At 36.8% G+C, this 22,670-nt stretch overlaps 1 protein-coding gene across 3 annotated transcripts in view; it reads left to right on the forward strand.

Moving 5' to 3' along the window:
- Nucleotides 1-2,528: 2,528 nt before the first annotated feature.
- The window catches only part of fxr2 (FMR1 autosomal homolog 2), a 39,485-nt gene continuing 19,343 nt past the window's right edge, over nt 2,529-22,670 (forward strand). For 2 of the 3 annotated variants that reach the window (XR_015494614.1, XM_087258956.1), the window contains exons 1-11: nt 2,529-3,109; nt 5,483-5,535; nt 8,331-8,424; nt 11,183-11,254; nt 16,534-16,682; nt 17,124-17,217; nt 17,310-17,426; nt 19,807-19,977; nt 20,080-20,158; nt 20,321-20,478; nt 20,654-20,740. Coding sequence is in view for 2 of the 3 variants with exons in the window: in XM_087258956.1 (XP_087115082.1) it covers nt 3,059-3,109; nt 5,483-5,535; nt 8,331-8,424; nt 11,183-11,254; nt 16,534-16,682; nt 17,124-17,217; nt 17,310-17,426; nt 19,807-19,977; nt 20,080-20,158; nt 20,321-20,478; nt 20,654-20,740 (1,125 nt within the window). In the remaining variant the exon portion in view is untranslated. 3 annotated transcript variants of the gene reach the window in all.

The following is a 22,670-nucleotide window of genomic DNA, read 5'->3' on the forward strand; positions in this document are numbered from 1 at the left end:
ATTATGTACCACTCTTTATATATTATATAATGGCAGATATTCAATAGCACTTAGAAATACAAGAGTTGTCAATGTAGTAGTCAACTTTATTTAAAGGGTCTATATAACTTATTTATTAGCTCGTAAATAATCAATGTTGGTTTCTTAAAGATACATATTAGTCACCAACATGACTATATTGCACTTTAAAGAAATTAGTACTTCGAACAAAGTCGCTTCCTTATAATGACCTGAGACTGTAGGAATTGTTATTTTTTCATTATATACTGTTTATATTATATATAAGTCTTTATTCATTAGATACTGGTTCTTATTATTAGATACTACTACTTACTTATTTCAATAGTAACATAACTATTCTGCTGTGACTTCTGTGGTAAACTGTCTTTGAGATATAAATTTAGTTTTGATTACATTTCTGACCAGTACATTCTTTTAGATAAAGTTATTCAGTACACTGTAAAAATGCTGTAACAATATTATATTATATTATATTAATTATATTAATTATATTATATTAATTATATTATATTATATTATATTATATTATATTATATTATATTATATTATATTATATTATATTAATTATATTATATTTATTATATTTATTATATTATATTATATTATATTACATTATATTATATTATATTATATTATATTATATTATATTATAAAGAGACGCATGCATATTAAAGGAATAGTTAACCCAAAGATTTGCTTACTAGTTTCTTAACCTCAAATATTTATACAGTAATGAGTTCTTTCTTCACGAAAGAAGATATTTTAAAGAAAGCTGAAAACCTTTAACCACTTACATCCATGGGAAAAACAAATACAGCAAAATGTCTTGAAATATCTTCTTTTGTGTTCACCAGAAAAAAAGAAACAGATTTGGAACAAGTGGAGGATGAGCAAAAAAAAAAAAAAAACGTGGTGAACCATCCCTTTAAATTTTCTTTCATCCCTTTAAAATACTATCAAGTAATGAATAGGCTAATTCATTCATTAACTTAATAAATTATGCAAGCTGTTTTAAGTCAGTTTAACATAATATAAATTCAATAGACTCACAAGGATAATTTGATTCAGCTTAAAATTTTAAGGCAACCAGGATTTTTTTTTCTTAATTTTTCAGATAACAATAGTTACATATTCCTTTTAGCACAATGGAGCAAAGACCAGGTTCCACATAATCAAAATATGGAGTCCAAACTTTGAAAAAAAAATGTTTGTGTGTTAAACATGGGTGAGATGTTCCAGAAGAATTAACTTTAAAAATATCTTGTGCCAACCTTTAAGTGATGGAGATTTATCACTAACCCAATTAAGCTAAATATTTTTTTTCTGGCGGCTAAGGTTAATATGTTATACAATTTCTTATTAACTGATGAAAAACTGCGTCCATTAGGTATACCCAAAATCAACGAAACTGGGTCAAAATCAAACGGCATGTTAAAGATCTTTTCCATTTCCCCCAGCACTAAGGACCAGAACCTCAGTTTGTTACATAACCGCATAAGTACCTGCATCAGTTTTACATTTTGAACACATGTAGGTGAATTAGAAGTGTTAACTAGATGTCTGCGGTTAGCAGCGATATAGAGACTGTGTATTATGTTATATTGTATTCCCTTGTACGTGTACAAACAGATATTTTCTTAGCTTTAGATCATCATCCCATGTTTCCTCATCAATATCAATAACCAACTCTTCCTCCCATTTGGTTTTAATTCAAAATACAGTATTTAGATCTAATAATTTAATAGAAAATTGAGGTGAATAACTGCAAAAAGGTCCACTTTTTGAAAAAAAAGAACCATCCCTTCACCAGGCTACTGGCCTGTATTCCCAGTATAACCCAACCCAGTTCAACAATAAACTTGAAGCTGTGAGATTTCATGATCCAACATCCACAACAATAAAGTATTGCTGAAAAATAAATTAGTGGACCTGTCACGGGGCTTGATTACACATTTCATGTCAATTCTTTGATTTTACGGATTTTTACATACAAAATCAATCAGTTGTGTCTAATGCATCAAATTATTCAGAGTGAGACCAGTGTTTTAGATTTGATAGGCTACATTTCATGATTGTTTTTCATGCGGTTGCACGGTGTGTTCTGAAAGCATCTGCTCAAAATAGAAATTGCATCTCGCGTTTGACACACATTATATTTATTTATCAGTATTCCTAAATAACGAGCTTTTTATAAAGTCTGGTCGTTTCATGAAACGTACATATCGGAGTTTTTTGTGAATCAGGAGTGGGTCTGTCATCAAAAACCAACCAGAGCCACCCAAATATAGCAACTACACAACTGGCGCTAATAGGACAAACCCGGCGAACCAGGAGCCGCGAGCACCGAGTCCGCATCGACCAGCCCCCGACAGCTCCACCAATCAGATCTTCCAGCTGTTAGTAAGTGGCAGTGTGGTAGACCAATCAAAGCCTCAAACTCTGCACTGGGCGGGGCGTATAGTGGAGAGGGGTGGGGATTTCGGGGTCATTCACAGTCTTGCTGCTCCACTCTGACGGCGTGTGTTGGAGGGGAAGGGTGAAGTAGCACAGCATCACAGTCTTATCAAAGAACAGACGTCCTAATCAACAGCGTTTTCAGATATAACATAGAGGATTTTTACGAGAATCATCCCGACATATGCAGGAGCCGCGAGATCAAGTGCCAGAAGGTGTCGGTGCCCGTTGATTAGCGGCTGCGCTAGCTGTTGTGCTAACACCTCGTTTACATCCACCGTCATCAGACAGCATCAGTCCAGCTCCAGACCGGCCACTAACGGCACTCCCGCGAGCTTCCCTCGCGCTGTAGGCAGCCGTTTTCGAGTTGGCTTGCCTTGCTGTAAGGGGTGTCGGAGCTGAACCCCCTCCCTGTGGCTCCTGTGTTCCCCCGTCACCTTTGCCCCCTCTCTCACCCGAAACACTGGACACACACAAGCGGCCGGAGAACGGCGAGAGGCCCGTGAAGCTGGGGGTGGTACCGGACTCGCACGCTATCGTAGCGCCTAAAGAGAGGCACAGCCGTGGGGAAGCGACGACGAACATGGACGGGTTGGCGGTGGAGGTGCGCGGCTCCAACGGGGCCTTCTACAAGGTAACTTCATTTAAAATGAACCCATTTTAAACCATAAAGCTCCAGTGTACGCATCAGCGAGCGGGTCGGGACAGCCGAGATGTGATGCAGTCATGTGTATCACTTTCAAAGAGGCCCGAGACCTAATGATCATCGGCCTGGTTGTGTGTGTACAGTGTTGTTTTCTCATTTCTCAGCTATAAACAGGGGAATCACCGAGTCATTTTAGCAGGTTAGCTAACAAGACAAGAAGCCAGTGGCTATATCTCAAAATCAACCGAGGTGCCCTACATAGAAAGCATTTTTGGGAGATTTTATGAGAGGATGAGCAGGTTACTTGGTTTTGAGAGACATGATGGGACATTTCATCAGTGCTTGAAGGGGAAGTTAAGGCCAAAAATGATATTTCTGCCATCATGTATCATCCTCATCTTGTTCACAACCCTTTCTTTATTCTTTGTTCCACGAAAAGGAAAGGCAGTCAAAGTGTGGACTGACAGTGTTTTAATTATTTCCAGGCAGTCTAAGTAAATGTTGTCTGATGTTGTCATTCTTCCTAAATGATAATCACTTTTTATTTTTGGTTTTAACTGTTTAAGATAGATACTCTGTGGCTGGACTAGCTTATTAAAGTGTCAGGTTGGGTCGTTTAATTTTCATATTGGTTGTGTATTCACAGTGATATTCTCTTTGTTTGGTCAGTTTGAGTTCAAGTTAAACAGTGGGAAACCAATTATCTTGCTTTCGTGAAGAACATGCTGTTTTACATTTAAAAAGGGTCTCTATATCAATGACTAGAGTATGGATGGTCATGTTATGTCATAGGTTGTGATTTAAGGATAGTACTGTGATTGTGTCGGCTGTTTCAAGCTGTAGAAGTCTGAGGGGCCAAAGCAGGTGGAAGAGGAACAGGTGATCTCTTTGCTGACACCCAACACTCTACAACCCCCTACCAAAACTGACCAACTCTCTTCTTTTCTGGTCTCATCATTTGCTGTCTTTACGTTTTTTTTTTGTTTTTTTTTAGTCCTAGTAGCACCTATTTTATTTGAATACTCTTTCTTCTTTTCAGGTTTTTAAATGTAGCATTTAATTGTTGCAGGCTTTTCCTTAAATTTGAGTTTACATTGACTATTTACCACTTAATAAAAATAGTTTGGTCTGAGATTTGAAATGTCCTTAATAGATACAACATTGGTTCTAAAGTCTTGGGTCTTGTAACCAAACTATGAGTTGGAGCAAATATACAGCAAGTATACATAGTGTAAAGTCTGCCCCAATATTGATGTTTTTTTCCATAAGTCAGAAATTGTAAAATAATTTTTAGTCATGCAGTTTATTTCAATTCAAGCTTCTTCAAGGTTCCCTCAAATGCTATGAATGAAGATGCACATGGAGACCTCCACGTGGCCGAGGGTCTTCGTCATACACTACTTATCTGCCACTCATCCTCTTGGGTCCTGCATGCCTGTAGTGTTACATATCCAGAAATACCACCCTAACGTAAGGCCACCCTAACGCCTCTCCTGCACAGAACTGGCCAGCAGACACTAATATGTAAATTCACAATCTAGTATGTTGGAACAGTTTCAACATGGGACAGTTTATATTAAAAGCTGGCCCAGCTGCTTTTAGTCTGTTTTGCTGACTTGTAAATTAGCAGGCGTTAAATCTTCATTTTTAAAAGCTCGTAAAGGGAGCTCCATTTTTGGACATGTAGATTTACAGCTCTTTTTACGCTGGTTTAGTGTCTTGTCCTATTGACGTGCATAAATTAATACCGTAGGATCATCTTTTATTGTTGGTTCATTATTTGGCAAGCGTGATAATGCAGGTTAATGCATTAAGGGGTTGTTTGTATATGCACATGGCTCTAAATAGGCCTGCATACAGTATGTGCTTGTGCCAGTTTTCCGGAAACTAGCCTGCCTCTTCCAAGCAGGTTACATACTGGAACTCGTTCTGTCTAATTTTTTCATTCACCCTCGTCTCAGCCACTTCGTCCCATATTAGGCATTGGCAGTATGTAGCTAAGCTATAATGGGGGTGGCGACTGGGGTAATCGTTTTATGGCAGCTCTGAGGTTAGTAGAGGAAGGAGGAGTGATGGATGAGGAACAGATTTTGAGGAGGGGACTTTGAGTGCCTCCTCCCGACCCCTTCAATTACATCTCACATTCACATGCTACCCTGTACTACACCTGTGACATGCATGTGCCCACGTTTGTGGCATAGGTGTTGCTTCGGGAGCTAAATGTGTGTTAGCACATGCTATGTATATCACACTGCCTCACGCAAGTTTTGTTTGCTCCCTATGTAACTCCCTAAGAAACAGATGCCAACATGATTCAATGGCAAACACTTATGCTGATCATATTTTTTCTTCTTTTTGTAGGGTTTCATCAAAGATGTACACGAAGACTCCCTCACAATAGTCTTTGAAAACAAGTAAGTTGGCTGAGCGTTTCCTGTCCACGCTCTTTCCCAAAGTCTATGCCTCTTTTTACAAGGTTTTGCTAGTGATTGTTCACTTCTGACACCTACACAACCAGCAAAAATATAATGTTAGCCAAGGGGAGTACAGTTTTACCCTGTTTAAAGACAATTTATTGGCTCTTCAAGAGGAAAGTAGTAGCTGTACTGCAGCACTTGCTTATACTGTATACTTGTATATACTTGTATGTTGTATATACTTTAATCATGGGCCGGCATAAGATTCTGATGGTATGATAACCTTGGATAAAAATATCACAGTTTCTCTCTATTGTGATTACTGCACTACAATATGTGTCTTTTAAATGTCCAGGTTAAAAACAACACCTTTTTCCCTTTAAACACAATATATTTGATTTTGAGAAACATTTAAAGTATTTTGGAGCAGTAAACATGTCAGGCTAAATAATTCAAATGAATCGTTGACTTCTGCTGTCTTCATTAGTTTGAAAAACACAGATTTCTTTACTACTTAAAACAGCATCTGATACTGTTGTCCTAAAAATGTTTTTCAAAAAATGTAAATAAAAAGTCTTACACATGCCTTAGGAACGGTATATTGGAAAATGTTGGTGGTTTTAAAACCTTGACTTTTCCAAATCGTGGTAAACCTTGAAACGGGTTATGCCTAATATACTTTTTCTGTATTTCAAAAAAGATGCATTGAATTGATCAAACGTTACAGTAAACATTTTTTATGTTACAGAATGTCTTCATTTCAAATAAATGCTCTTCTTTTAACTTTATTAACTGTGATTTAATTACAGCAAATGTTACTTGAGCGCCATATTCACCTATTAGATTGATTTCTGGAAGCTCATGTAACACTGGAGAATGGAGAAATAAATGACTGCTGAAAGCTGAACATTGCCATAACGGATAAATTAAAATATGTAAAAATAGAAAGCATTTGTTTAGAATGTTTGTCAAATGCACCCTCTTTCAGAAACATTTTTTAAAAATTATGTTAAAAACGTGCTATAGTGACCCCAAACTTTCAGTTGTTTTTTCAAATATTAAAAAAAAAGTGGACAATCATGTTTTAATTACATTCATAATACTGTTATTAGAAGATTTCAATATTATCATATAAAATGAAATCAGTCTGTATGTGTACAGAAGTGGTCTTATCTAGACCTGGAGAGTATCTACCAGTATTTATGTTTTTAAAAAGCGTGTTGAGATGCATCTTTTTTAATTTGTTTATGAATACACAAATTTGTAAGGTGTACGCATTTTATCTATATTGTTGTAGGTTTATGTATGTATGTATGCATGTATGGTGTGTGCTTGCATATGTAAGGACTATTGTGTGTGTGATCATGTGGAAATATGCTTCTATTTGGTGTACATGAATGCTTTCATCCGAGTAAATGTGACGAGTTTTTGTGGTCTATTTTAATGCTTTTTTGTTGTTTGTGAGGCACTTTGAGTTGCATGTATGTTGGAAAAGTGCTATACAAATAAAATTTATTATTATTATTATTATCCAAATGTTGATAGCGTTAACCCTCTCTCTGTTTGACCTTGGTACACTCGTGCATAATTAAATTATGACGTAAGGCTCAGACAGCATCACCAAACTGTTGGCTTGTGCCAAAACCATTCAGAAATTGAATATTGTATATGCGACCTTAGGTTTGAGGTATTTCCATCTCTTGCGGTCTCTCCTTTTTGTTGCACAATTTGAAAATGTCCTTTTCCGTATTCACCCGGAATACTGCCAAGACCAGGTCATTTGGTGCGCAACTCACCATCTTTCCCCACCCCTCTCTTTCTTCTTCGCACCATTATGTCAACCATGTATACGCATGTTTAGACATTAAATAAATTGTATTTAATCCTTGTCTCCTATATAAGTGCATTGTTTTTTATGATGGTATAACGGTATTAAAACTCATACCGTTACTATTTTTAGATCCAGCGGTATACCATATTACCATATATCCACCCAAACCTAGTGTTATCTGATAATTCTCATCTCCCAATCAGCTTGTTTGCTTTAGCACTTAACTGATAAATCACTTCCACTTTTCCTTCAGCCATGTGCTGGAGCCCGTCTCTCTCAGCACCTGTGCTTACTCTCTCGGGCAGCTGTCAGACAGCTCTTTATAGTTCTCCTGTCCCCTTCTTTTCCCCCTTCACGTCTCCCTACTCCTCCCATCTTTATCTGTCTTTTTTCCCCCTCTCCTGTTTCGGGCTGAGTGAGGTCCAGAAATAGTCCCTTTGAGGTATGCAGGCAGGGGAGTACAGGACAGTGGCCCTGCCATTCTTGGAATGGTTCTGCTGACCCATGAACAACCACGAGCACGATCATCTCTCTGATCATGACCCTGTGCTTTTGGTTTTATTACATCTGTGTATAATAGTGAGTTTAGCTGATTTGGTCAAACAGATTGAGGCCATAACATGTAAAAAAAAAAAGTTTGTGTGTGAGCATGTTTCAGAGCATGCGTTATGCTCATTTCATGCTCAAGTAGAGAGCTACAGTTAAGCATCACATCTTATTGTTGACACACTTCATCATCATTTACTTTCCCACCAGATTGATCTTTACTAAACTGACACTGGTGTCTGTCTGAGTAAGTGTGCGTTAAATTAAACTGTGCTGCTTCTCTCTGAGTTGAGATTGTTAAGCCAGCGAGTACTGGGTTTTTGGAGGTGTGGTGTCAAATGAGTGAAACTTGAGTTATACCTGTCGTTAGAAAGCTGACTGACAGTTGTGTGTGTGTGTGGCTTCTTTCCACAAGCTGGCAACCAGAGAGACAGCTGCCGTTCAGTGACGTGAGGTTGCCGCCCCCAACCGATTACCACAAGGACATTTGTGAGGGAGATGAGGTGGAGGTAAGGATATGTTAACTTTTCCAACACCATGAAAAAAGACTTCTCATATAAATCATCACTGGAGAAATAGACTTTGAATTGGTCTGCCTCGAAAACGCGTATCAGATCATTTCACATCACTTTGTCTAGCGCTAAAAATGGGCCAATTTTAAAGTCAAACACATTCACAGTCGAAACATTTCAGATCTCATTTACATATTTATTATTTTTCTTAATAATATCAGGTGTAAACAAAGTGCTTTGAAAGTGAATGTTTGATTTAATTTACAGTGATGTCTGCTAAATAATTGAGCAATTGCTTCATGTTGTTTCAGAAAGGTTTTGTTCATTATTCTAATCTATACTTGCATCTTTCCATCATTATACACGCTATTTTTATGCAAACACCTTTAGTTAAATAGCATTGATTCACAAAGGATGAAAGACTAAACAGCACATTTACAAATGAAAAATTCACTATAAATTACTAGTATATTTTCCTGTGGGTGTCTGACAGCTGAAAACAGATCTGGTACCAGAAATAGGAGCCTCTGTTGCTTTCTACCTGGCACCTATTTGTTAACTATTATCATTATTATTTTTTAGGATGTGCTTTTTCACATTCTGGTTTTAATGCCTGATTATTGAATAAAAATGACTGTAATTAAATGAAATAGTATTAAGAATCTTATATGATGTGTTCTTTGGAAGAGTGTACTTGCATTGTGAAGATATTATATTGTCATTCTGGCATTATATTATGTGTGGCATAAAATGATCCTAAAATGACAATAATATTATTTATTGCAATATATTTTGGCGCAGTATATATTGTACAACAAAAATGGATATAGTGACTGGCCTACCTGATAATCAGTGTTGTGGGTAACGCATTACAAGTAACATGAGTTACGTGATACTTTACTCATTGTTTATAAAAGTAATATTAAAACATTACTTTAAAAAAAAAAACAAGTAATAATATTTGAGTTACTTTTTGGTTTATTTAATTATTTAAAAAACTTTATTATCTGTAATATGTATTAATGATATATACTTCAATGATGTGTCTTTTAAAGGTAGGTGTAGATTTACACAGTGCGCTGTTAATTCCAGAGCTTCTCTATTAAAAAAAGAGAGAGAAAAACTACTTCTGAAAGAGATCAAGCCTCAGCCTGGTAGTAAAAAGGTGACGCAAAAGTAACTCAAAAAATAATATAATGCATTACCCTAAAAAGTAACTAAGTAAAGCAAGCTACTTTCAAAAGTAACTTTCCCCAACACTGCTGATGATGATATTGGTTATTTTAATTAGCTAAACATAGTTGTAGAATATCAGTATCTATTATTTCTGTTGTCGATCAAAACTAGGAAGTTATCATCAGTTTATTTATTTGGCATTGACTGACTAACAGGGCTGAAATGCATCGCAAATCTGTTGACAACATTATTAATGAATAGTTTAATAGTCAATTCACATAATTATTACAAATTAAATCAAGTCCTTTTGTAAAAAGTATTTTTACTAATTTATGGACATCATTTCTTTGCAATCAATTTATTTTATAATGTTCACTGCCTGGCCAAAACAAAAGCTGCTATTTGGTTTTATGAGTCTTTTTGAGTTTGTTAATGAACATTTATTGATGTGATTAATGTTTCTGGCTTCCTGTATGATTGGCAACAAATCATTTAACCCTCAACAATGAACTGTGTAGCATTATTTTTATTTTTTAAAATCTTATTTCTTTATTTTTTACAAAAGCCATTACCATTCTCAACTCACACATGCACTGACCCCACACATGCACACCCATAGACTTAAAATTCATTTAAATTCATTGGACTTTATGCAAAACATATCTACAGTAATTGTATACATCTTGTCTTGATCTCTCGTTCAACCTCAGAACTGTCTACTCCTCTCTCTCATACTCTATTTTTGCACTACTATTTATCAACTTACATTTACATATAACATATTGTATGTAGCTCTTGTTCTGCTGCAGAACTGTTTACTCAGATCCCCATACCTTCCTTTCATCCCTTATTTTTACACTACTGTTTATTGTCAACAGTTTATTCTATTGTAACTTGTTAAGTGTGATTAGTGTTGTTAGAATAATCTGCACTTGATCTCATCAAGTATGTACATTATGTACATTGTATATGTTTACAGTGACGATAAAAGGCATTCAATTCTATTCTATCCTATTCTAAACCACTATATTAGAAGCACATGATCAAATAAGATTCATTGGGCCCAAATTCAGAAAGAAGGCTTCATTTTGACACTTTATTTGCAATTGACTTCAACCCCACCAAAAGATTAGAGATGAGCTGGAGTACATTTTAAAGAGTAGTTCTCCTCATAGTCCCAAAAAATAAGTGAGGGTGCTTCCTTTGCCAGTGCAAGATCTCAGCCAAATATGAATGCAACTCTTGATGGAAATTTACCTTTTCCAATGTCACAATGCAATGATAAAGGCACACTGTATTAAAAAATAAAGGCGATCCACTTAAATTAGAGTTGTTGTTTTTTATTGACTGGGCATTATATGTTGGGCATTTTTGGTTTTTATTAGTAATCTATTCAGAAACGGGTGGTCTACTGTGTGCAAACAAACCTGACATAGTCTACCTTGTCCTATTTTTTTACCATTCTCAATACACTCTTTATAGTAAAAAGAAATACTAATCAATTTGCTGTTTTGTTTTCACACACAGACCATTTCTTTTCGTGCCAAACACACTTACCAACCTGGTCCTTCTCTTGCAGGTTTACTCCAGAGCCAATGAGCAGGAGCCCTGCGGCTGGTGGCTGGCGAGGGTGAGGATGATGAAGGGAGAGGTAAGTCAGGCCCAGGTGTGCAGGCGACCACTGCATACATAAGCACATGTTTGATCAGATGTGGGTTACGGGCTCTGAATTTCAAGGCTTCTGTCTCTCATTATTCACTCGGTTGGCCTCCGAAGTTGAGTCCAAAGTGAATATATGAATATTGATGGAGGGTGTTTCGGGTCTTTTTGGGTCTCTCTGCTCTAGCGGGCCTTTAGCACACACACACACACACATCTGCAGCACTGACCCAGTTCCCCATAAACACTGGAGTGATCTCATTTATTGAGTCAGACTGAACCTCCTGGTGATCTTATGGCAGATTGCCTTAAGCTGTAGAATATAGGTTTTGTATGCATGAGCAAGATCAACAACTGGAAAATGTAGCTCTATTTAAGGATAGCTGGAATTTTCTGTATGCTTCTGTCAGATTTTGGTCCTGGGTTAAAGGAAAGCTCTGGATTTTTGACTTTGCATTCTGAAGATGGTGTCAGTATCGCATTAAATATTGTTTATCTGTTTATTAAGCTTAAAGGTCCCGTGAAGTGCCTTGAACTGTGTATTTTTATTTGATGTTTGATGCAAACTCAATCAAAACGCAAAGAGAGGGTGGGACATAGCGTAACGCCTCTACTTTTTAAAAAAACAATGACTTATAGCACTTTTGTATTTATATCCGCTCTGCTAGTGAGAGTAATTGAGTTCATGCATCAAATGATAGGCTAATGAGAAGCATCTTGAAGGGGGCAGGACATGTCAAATACTAGAGAGCATTTGATTGGTTTTGATTTGATGAGAAACTGTAAACTACAAACTACAAGCTTTACATGTTTATACCAGTTTTATATCTCCTAAAAATGTTGTTACTGATTTGGAGCACATTAGCTTATAGATCTATAGAACTAACAATACTGTTACTAACATCTAAAAACTTTATTTTCATTTCATGGGACTTTTAATGACTTTGCATGGTCATGACAATAGTTGAAAGACTCTTATAACAGCAATGTTACTTCGTAAGTGTAGATAGTTTGCGTCTTTCTGCTTTTTTATGAAGGCATTTATGATTTCCTTGTGATTCAGTGGTGTCTACTAGCTGATATTAATGAGGTGGAATAAAATGCATAAATGTTTATTTAAAATGTAATAATGCAAGATTTGTCTATTTTATTGTAAATTGATTTTCACATCTGAATTGTTTCTGTTTATCATCAACAGCAGAACCTCACTTGAATTCAACCTGGAACATTAGAGTTAAATGTATGGTACAATGCTAGCATAAACTGTAGGATCTAACAACCTAAAACAAACATTTTAAACAAACTTCCAGTGGCTGGTGAATAGAGCTGTGAGATTTGGGGAAAATATTTAATCGCAAATTTATTTATGTTTGACAGATATTACGATTTTGATTTGTGTTTTAATTTTGTAGTCGAGCTTCAGCTCAAATCTGTATTGTAGTGTTAGTTTAAAAAGAAACTTAAAAGATATTAACTTGTATTAGCTATTAACTTATTTTTCTTTGATATTAATTTGTCTATTAATGCTTCTGAATGGCAGACGCCATTATCCCACTCATTCGTTTTTTCCTGTTTTTGTTTAGTTTTTTATTGTGGGTGTTCCACGTAATTCCATTGCACAATTCTAATTGGGCAGAATGAAAGTTTGTTTACTCAATTGGCTAGTAAGACTATCACACAAAGACTGCAGTCATGCATTTGCTTTGGGTTGGGGAAGTTAAATAATATATATTTAATATCGTGGCTTCTTGCAATTTTAGCTAATCGCAACACTTCAAATTGCAACTCGATTTTGATTAATCGCACAGCCCTACTGGTGACAATGTTCTGAGACAATGAAAACTCTTTTAATGTGAGCTGCTAACATGAAAACATCTCTGTGCTGCTTATAAGATTAAATACTTCTAGAATTCCAGCCAACTCTTTATGACTTGATAGTTGATCCTTCGCTAAGCCCCGCCCTTCTTATTTACTGTTGCTACGCCTGTCAAGCTTTCAAGCCTGACACGACTTTTACAATGTGTAAGCAACGGTGTCAGACATTGCCAGGGATATAATATCATTTTTGGCAAACAGGTGAGATATCCGAGAAAGCCAGACAAAAAAAAGGACTGCATTACTGTATGCATTACAGGAGTATATTCACGACATTATAGGCAACCGATTAGAGAATAAATCAATCAAAATTGAAGCTAGCTTAGCCTAGCTGCCTCATACGCTAACCATTCAACAGCTTGTGTTCTCTTTATAAATGACTGAAAAACAGCTGCTGGTAAAGTATATTGATCGCAAGTGCTCAGTTTGTAATTGCATCTCTGTTCTGTTAATTTGTAATTTCAAATATTCGTAGCTTGAAATAGATGGAAATATGAAGTTCAGTAAGGTTAGCAACAGATTTGCATATTTTCAGGATCAATAACTCATGACCAATTCGCTATTTGTATGACGAAGTTACTATGGCGAAGGCTTAAACGGAGCAGTGCTCATAATATCGAGCGAAAAAAGAAAAAGACAACCGTAAAGCAAAACCTGCTTTGTATTTTTGTAGGAAAAGCAGTTTAGATCTGTTTAGGGTAAGAGGTGTGAGAGTCATTGCCATCACTGAATGTGTCAGGAATATCAAAACAAAACCAACTTACCTCCGCTCCTTTAGCACCCCGCACAGAGCTTTTAGGATACCGGGTATCAGATTTGCAAAATCCATAAGCACAACGCTATGGCCTGTTTCCCTCGCTTGAAAGCTTGACACTGCCCCTGCGCGTAGCTACGGTTGCTAAGCCACGATTGGTGGGTGGCGGTTTTTGGGTGTGGCTTAGCGAAGGGTCAATTGCACTAGACCAGACATGTCCAAAATAGGGCCCACAGGCCAAAGTTGGCCCATTGTAACTATTGATTTTGCCCATTATCTCATCTGAGAGGAAAAGTACGATGGAGAGGTTTGGGATGAACGCCTTAAACACAGAGAGCATTGTCTAATTTGACGTAATCTTTTTATTATTTGTTTTATTGCTGAGCTACATAAAAAGCAAACTGGGATTAAATTTTTCATTTAAATGTTGTAAATGAGTCTGACTTTTTAAAAATTCTAAATATTGTCTCTTGATTTATAGAAGACTATGCAGAAGACATCAGCGAGCGAAAAACTTGTAGTTCTGTTATGAATAGAATGTTTTTGTTTTAATTGTAATAAGTTCATTATTAAATGTAAAAAAAAAATCTGTATTAAGGTTAATATTAAGCAAGGTTTTCTAGTCTTTTGCTAAACATCTTTTAATAAATTAGTCCAATTACCCATGCCAACTTCAGCCCACTACCCTCAATCAAGTTTGTTTTTTGGGCCGTCATAAGAAAAAGTTTGTCCACGCCTGCACTAGACTATATCACTTTTTATTTCTATTTAGCACTTGTGATCGTTTATTTTAGACATAGGGTGCTTCTGGCAGCATTTCTTATTTCATTTTAATTACTGAAACTGTTAATACAAAAGTATTAATGTACTCTCTAATCCTTCTTAAAACTTGTTTGCCGTCCACTGTTTGCTGACACAAAGTCTTTTTCGAACGTGCTTCTTCACACATTGTGGCCTAATTGGGTTAAGGCAGCACATGGGTTGACAGTCAGACCTCTTACAGTGTTACATGAAGCACCGGGGAGATGTCGTCTCCCTCTTGCACACATTCACTGGGCCATTCGAATAATGGGACGAATTTAGACTTGACTTTTGACTGCATTCCAGTTCATTGAGCATAGTTGCACGTTTCTGCTGATATGAGATGTGGCTTCTCTGGCTTATTTTAGGGTTTGTTTTGCAGCACTATGGGCTGTTCATAGATTATCTTCAAATCGATTTTCTTCCCCACTGCTTTTACTGCCTTACAGACGGCAGATACTTAATGTTGCCTTATTGCTTCTGTCTGCAAGATGGCTTCAGTCGCACTGAGCGTGTGCTGTGCAAATGCGTCTCATCACATTGACTAATTACTGTCATTTTGAGCTAGTGGTCTCGCACAACAAAACCGTCTTTGAGCAGCTTTGCTCTGTTTGCTGTGTCTTTAAAGTTGCGAGGTTGTGAAAGAGGCCATTGTGACTTGTGTAATAAACAGTCAGCTGGTCATTATCACAAAAAGAACCAGACTGGTTGATTAGGAGGCAAATTTAAAGCTGTTTGTGTATCCAACTTGTTAGATGGCTAATTTTCAAATAAATAAACAATTTTATTAAGTGTTCGAAAATGCATCTTTGCTATTTTAAATAAAATGTTTGATCTCACAGTTTCAGTTTACCATCTAACCAGATTCCAAGATATTTGTAACAGTCTACATAATCACTGTCAGTACCGTCCAATGAGGACATTTTAGGAGGAAACTCAACATGTGGAAAATTTCAATTAAAAAACATAATTTTTATTAGTATTCAAAACTACATAAAGTTTGGTAAAAGCATGTTGGATGCTTAAACTGGCTTGCAGTGAAGAAGGTGCAGTAGTCGGAGAAGAACTAGATGCATAAATGATGGTATCATCAGTGTATAGATAGATGCAAGAACCACCTGCAGCAGTTTACTGTCGTACCATGGCTGCAGCAGGTGCAATGATACTATGCAGCACCCTGCACTTGCACCACCAGTTAGAATCAGTGTAAAATCATTGCGCCTACTGCAGCCAAATTCGGCTAATGGTTTAATCCGATTCAATAGTTTATGCTAAGCTAAGCTAAAAGTGCTTCTGCCAGATCCAGAAATAAGTTAAATGGATTAAAAAATGGTAACTGTTTAAAGTGGAGGGTTGCTTTGACAGGTCACGTGCATGCAGAATTTTTTTTTTTTTATTTAACCAAGGCTGTTTTCATGGCAAGAACATTTCAATTTTAAATATAGAATTAAAAACAACAAACAAATGAATAAATAAATTAAATTAGATTTTTGACACTGGTACATTAGAAAAATCCGAAAAAAAAATCCTGGTGTCCTTAAAGAAATGTCCTTAATAGAGTTCATTTCATAAAAAAGCCTTCTGGAATCATTAAAAGCAGCACAGTCCAGTAACGTGTTTTACAGTAAGGGGAGTTGTGCTGTGCAAACATTGAGTAGGGTCTTCTTCACCTTTGAGCACTATGGCATGGGTTAATCTTGTATGTTCTATACGACATCTTGTAAAAACCTTTTGATCAAATCAAGTGTTAAAATGTCTCAACTCTGTTTGATATTTCAGGTTAAATTTGGTGAAATGTGGTGATAGGCGTTGTGATGTCTGGTTTGTTTTTGTCTTTACAGTTCTATGTGATCGAGTATGCAGCCTGCGACGCCACATACAATGAAATTGTCACATCAGAGCGAATCCGGCCTGTCAATCCCAACAGCCCCTCGGCTCAAAACTCCTTCTACAAAGTCCCCATCGCTGTACCAGAGGATCTCAGAGACATGTAAGCTACATATGCAGCATTCTGATGGTCTCAAACTTGTGTTTCCATATCTTCTCATGTCAAGACATTGTGTACATTTGTAATTTGGTTGTTTGATTTGACCAAATGAGGTCAGTCTTCAACAAAACTCTAAAGGAAAATATGATTTGGGCTACATTATTCACCTGCAGCAACATTGTTTTTTTTACATAATGGGCTTACATGTATCATCTGTCAAGAACATCAGACAACATTTATTCAGGAGGTGTTTTCAAGCTATTTTCCAATTTTATTTAAATAATTTTGATCCATGTTTGGCCAATGCAGTTTAAGGGTTCAGTTTTATCAATGTGTTGTAATGTCACTTTGTTTAATATAAAAACTGGGTCCTGGAGAGTTTTGTATTGAATATGAGGTTTGGAAATTACTGTTAACATTTCTTTTTCTGTCTAAACCATGCAGCTGTTTGACCGAAAATATCCACAAAGACTTCAGGAAAGCAATTGGAGCAAATTGCATCTTCTATAACACCTCTACACACCAACTAATTGTCCTGGTCAGCGTTTAGTTTTTATTTGATCTTTTTAATAGTGATTTTTTTGAAACTGATAGCTTTGTGTCTGAAGATGTGCATTTGCTTCTCCTCAGTCTACAAATGAGTCCACAGTGAAACGAGCTGGGCTACTGAGTGACATGCACTTCCGGAGTATTCGCACCAAACTCATGCTGATGTCCCGCAACGAGGAGGCCACCAAACACTTAGAGGTAAACACATACAATATTTGTATTTATTTGTATTAATTCAGTTAATCATGAGCATTTAACGGAAATCATAAGTTCAAGATTTTGTAAATAGCCTTGTCTGTGAATAGATTTCTAAAACTTCTTGTTTTACTGAATTTTAATTGAATATTGTATTAACAATCATTTCAAGAAATTTGGTGTGCAATTGTGTCATTCATGTTAAAAATGTGATAATGATTTTATACACCATTTAAGGTTGCTTTCACACCTAGATGTTTGTTTCGGAACCTGGCGTGTTTGCCTCTTCAGCTTGGTTTGTTTGGCATATTTAAACACCACAATTGCACTCTGATCTGCGCCAAAACAATCAGTTCAGGAATAAGGGGGTCTTGGCCTAATTGTATTAAGAAAGCAATACGATCCAGCAAACTAACCAATCAGCCCATATCACAGTGTATTATGGTTATGGAATAGCCATATATACGGCTATATGAAGAGAGAATTATGAGTATGCCTGCATGTCCTCCTATATGTGTGTTTTATGTGTTTTATGTAAAAAAAAAAAGCATGCTGAACTATTAATGAGAGCTGTTTATCCGAACTGCAACTGCTGTGTATGAGGAAGTCTTACATCTAATTTATATTTGGTGACTCTCTGTGGGTATCACCATTCAAAATTAAAGTGCAACTTGTTATGTCTTATTGCGTCATCAATTAAAATAAGGACATATGACAGCTGAGCTGAATTTCGGAAAGTAAACCAAACTCTGACCAGTGTGAGGAGAGTTTACTCAACTGTGACTTGTTTTATCTATTTGGGTCTGTTTAGAAACTTTGTAGTGCGAAAGTGAACCGCACCAAGAACAAGTCGCAACACTGTACCAATTTTAATCCCTGTTTCGGAACAAAGATGAAGTTAAGGGTGCAGTAGGTGATCAGCCTAAATGCTAACCGGTGAGCATAATATCTTTCTAAATATAGTCCCTCCCCTGTGGTCCAAAGCCACGCCCTCTGGACTCATGAACGTGCACATTAAAAATGACAGAGACACACTAGATCATGTCATTCGCCAGTTAGAAAACTTTATAGTACTTTATAATACTACAATTCCCAACGAAAAACTATTATATCTAGCATGTTTTCACTTGTGTAGTTAGAAAGCAAAACTTATGATCAGTCAGAAATAGTGGAATAGCACTGCTTACAGTACTGATGTTTTGTTCTGAAACAAAATAAATATCTACATTATTGATGCTTTAAAAGGTATCTTCTGAAACTGAGAATAGTCACTTCCCTCATTTGCCGGAAGATTTCAGTGGCTAAACACACTTCTGTGCATGAACCATTCGTAACAACAAAATCTGCATACGCTTTGCATGACTAAAATGGTTTTAAAACACGACATCACCTGTTTAAAAGAAATACTTCAGCCATGGTGTCATCCTTTCTCCAGCTAGAAAAAGTAACTCTAATTTTGATTCAGCATTTGTTTTTACCACTGTCACTTGTGTCCACATGACTGCATGAACTCAGATCTGGGTGAACAGAGGTGCGCAGATGTACAAAATTACATTTGCTGACAGAACGTTTGGGCTACTTTATTAGAATTATGGGGAATTATCGGCACCACAATTTTTAATTAAATGATCTTATTTTAGTCTTACCCAGAATATAAAACTACATATAATTACATTTAGATCATTTACTTTAATCATTACTACTGGAATCTACAGAGACTTTCAACCGGCACAACAAAAAGTGTTTCTGAAGACGATCACCTACTTCACCTTTTATACCAAGCGAGCTGCATTCTACAAGTCAAATTCTTTTCTGTTTTGCCAAATATAAATGATTCCAAACAAAGCTAGGGCACCAAATTTGTACATTTCTGAACAACACTGGTGTTTCATTACTGATTCCTGAAAGAAAATGTTTTAGAAGGATCCAAATGAGCGATCATTTACTTGGTTCTGAATAAATCCGATCTATTAAATAGAACAGCTTTTATTTATGACATGTAAGACAGGTCTGAACCTGCTGAGATACGAGTAGAAATGCTCATTTGTTTTTATATTGATTATTCAAACATATATATTTTAATAACTCCATATTAACTCACCCAAATAAGCAAATGCCATCTATGCTTCTCTCATTTAGGCAGAGCTCACTGGTTTTTTGGAGCTAACCCTGCAGCTTAACATTTGTGGAATATGAACTCCTACCCAGTCTTGGTTACACCAATTGTGCATTCTCTTGGTTTACTATTTGTTTGTTTATTTTATTTTCACATTTTCTTTACTTGTTTAGGTTTTTTTTGGTTACTTATCTGCACATCCATGTTGGATTCCCCCTTGTGGTTTAATTAAGCAGACAGCCAGCTCAACATTGTGTGTTTTTGCAGACAAGTAAACAGCTGGCGTCTGCGTATCAGGAGGAAGTGAAGGTGCGCGAGGATCTAATGGGTCTGGCTATTGGCTCGCATGGTGCCAACATCCAGCAGGCCCGCAAGGTTCCCGGTGTCACCGCAATCGAGCTGGAAGAAGAGAGCTGCACTTTTCGCATCTATGGAGAGGTGTTGACATAATTTCTTGATGTTTGACTTTGATGCATAGAACGTGAGTGGCAGCAGTGGTTTCATTCTTTTTAAACTGTTTATTTTGTTTGCTCACTTAAGACCCCAGAGGCAGTCAAACAGGCCAGAACGTATCTGGAGTTTAAAGAGGATTCTTTCCCAGTGCCAAGGAATCTAGTAGGTGAGTTGGCTTTCTGCTTATCTGACACATTTTGTTTGGACTTCTGGATGTGGTTCAGTTGCGGACAGACATTAGCTAAGCAAAAATGTTGAAGATCTGCCAAAGCCTGAATTATCTCACCTAACAGTTCTCTTTCTTTTCTGTTCTTTTTATTCACAACAGGCAAAGTTATTGGCAAAAATGGCAAAATTATCCAGGAAATAGTCGACAAATCGGGTGTGGTTCGGGTTCGGATTGAAGGGGACAATGATAAAAAGCTGCCCAGGGAGGAGGGAGGCAGGCAGGGGGCTGGCAGAGACAACATTGTCAGCAGCCAAGAGGTGAATGAGCCGCCCACCTGATACAACACACCGCTCACTGTTATAGCTAAATAAAACCTCAGCGAGGAAAACAACACATTATTAGCAACACACTGTTTATACAGTAAACATGGCTTGTGAATTTACTAACAATCTTACTGTTATTCCTCTTTTCCTTTTTGTATTTTTTTTTCAGGGAACGGTTCCCTTTATCTTTGTTGGAACTAAAGAGAACATCAGCAATGCTCAGGCCTTGCTTGAATACCATGTAGCCTACCTCCAGGTTAGTTTGTTATGCTGCTCTGGGAACTAGTTTGACTCTTTTTGCACTTGCATTTCACCCTAAAACCTGAATTATATTTTGTTTTCATTTATGCAGAATTCTTTAGTGTGCTCTATTTAATAGCCTGCACAAACTCTGATCTGTGATCCATGCTAATTAGAAAAATTCTTGTCCAATGTGTGCACTTTTTCTCTCCTAAAGCCTGATTTATACTTCTGCGTCAAGTGACCGGCATAACCTACGGCGCATGCAACGCGCGTGGCTGTGCATTTATACTTCTGCGCGCTGTCTCTGTTGGTCTGCATTACACTTCCGAAACGCTAGTTGGCAGTGAGATGTAAATCTTCCTCTGTGTCGAGTTTCTTCGCTGCTTTTTTGCTTTTCCTGAACATTTCATGTACAAGAGGCTCAAACTCGCTCATTTTGAGGCAGGAACCGGCTGACGTGCAACAACTTTAACTATGAGGTAAACACAAAACAAAACTTTCCATCCGGAGCTCCTTCACTGGACTCCACACTTGTAAACAATCGCTCGCGCGGCGTCGCGCCATTCACGTGGCTCTCGGTCCCGCCCAGACTCGTCAGCGCTACCAAGCCGACCAATCACAGAGCTTGCGCTAAGCGTTGTTGCGACATGTAGTTACATTTTTTTGTGAGGTGCACGTCAGTGACGGCGATGGCCACGGCGAAGGGCTATGCGTCAGCGCCATAGCATACGCCGGCGTTTGACGCAGAAGTATAAATCAGCCTTAAGGTTGAGCATATTTTTGCAATCATTTAAAGCAGTGTTTTCCAACCAAATTCCTGGAGGACCACCAGCACTATAATGGTCTGTCACATCCATTACAGGTCTTATAGTCTCTGCTAATGAGCTGATAATCTGCATCAGGTGTGTTTGGTTAAGACATGGAAAATGTGCAGAGCTGGAACATCCTCTAGGAATGTGGTTGAGAAACACATATTTAAAGTAAATTTGTAGATAGTAGTGGTGGGATGTTTTACGAAATTGTCAGTTTGCTTTATATCGACTTTACAGTTTGATTCGGTTTTTAAAATAAATAAATAAATAAAAATAAATTCTAAATTGAAATACCATTCAGAAATACTATACATCAGCATAAAATACCTTATCTGTCATTTACAGTATTTTAAAGGTTTTTCATAAGGCCATGTAGTCTAATTTCAGTCCTGTTTTTTTTTTATGTAGTCAATTTTTGTTGGTTAATGATAATTTTAGCTGCTGTCATTCAAAAACCTTCCATAAATGTGTGCTCTCACTTTAGACTCAGACTTAGCTGACTGTTAAATATAGGTGTTCTGGCTTTATCTTGTGTGCATTCAGCCCAATTTGTTGCAGCACAAGAACATGTTGAGTAAAAAAACGAAACATGTGAGCTGAGAGAGAATCATGCACAAGTATTGTGTTTACGTCTTATCTTGCTTGAATTTTGAAAATTTAAACTGATGAAACTTGAAACAAGTTAGCAGCATTAATTGTGAAAGCGACGTTATACATGCTGAAGAAATGAACAAAGTTAAAACGTGATGGGACAGAATAAGGCATGGGCCGGTATTCTGACGGTATGATAACCTTGGATAAAAATATCATGGTTTTACGATTTTACGACTCGAGATTGTGATTACTGCTTAAAAATAAGTTATTTTAAAATGCCTGGGTATTAAAACAACAACCTTTTTCCCCCATTGAACACAATATTTATTTTAAGAAACATTCAAAAATATTTTAGATTTTGAACATGTCAGGCAAAACTATTTTTTAAAAATTCACTGACTGTGTCATTAGTTTTAAAATTACAGATTTCATGACTTGAAAAGGCATCTTTGGATAGCTTTCTTTTTTTTGGATATAAAGTAAAGCCACTGCACTTTTCAGGTCTACAGCTTGCTTGAATGTTAGTGTAAATGACTT

The sequence above is a fragment of the Danio rerio genome, chromosome 7, assembly GCF_052040795.2.
Source record: "Danio rerio strain M-AB ecotype USA chromosome 7, GRCz13ab, whole genome shotgun sequence".
NCBI classification, from domain to species: Eukaryota; Metazoa; Chordata; class Actinopteri; order Cypriniformes; family Danionidae; genus Danio; species Danio rerio.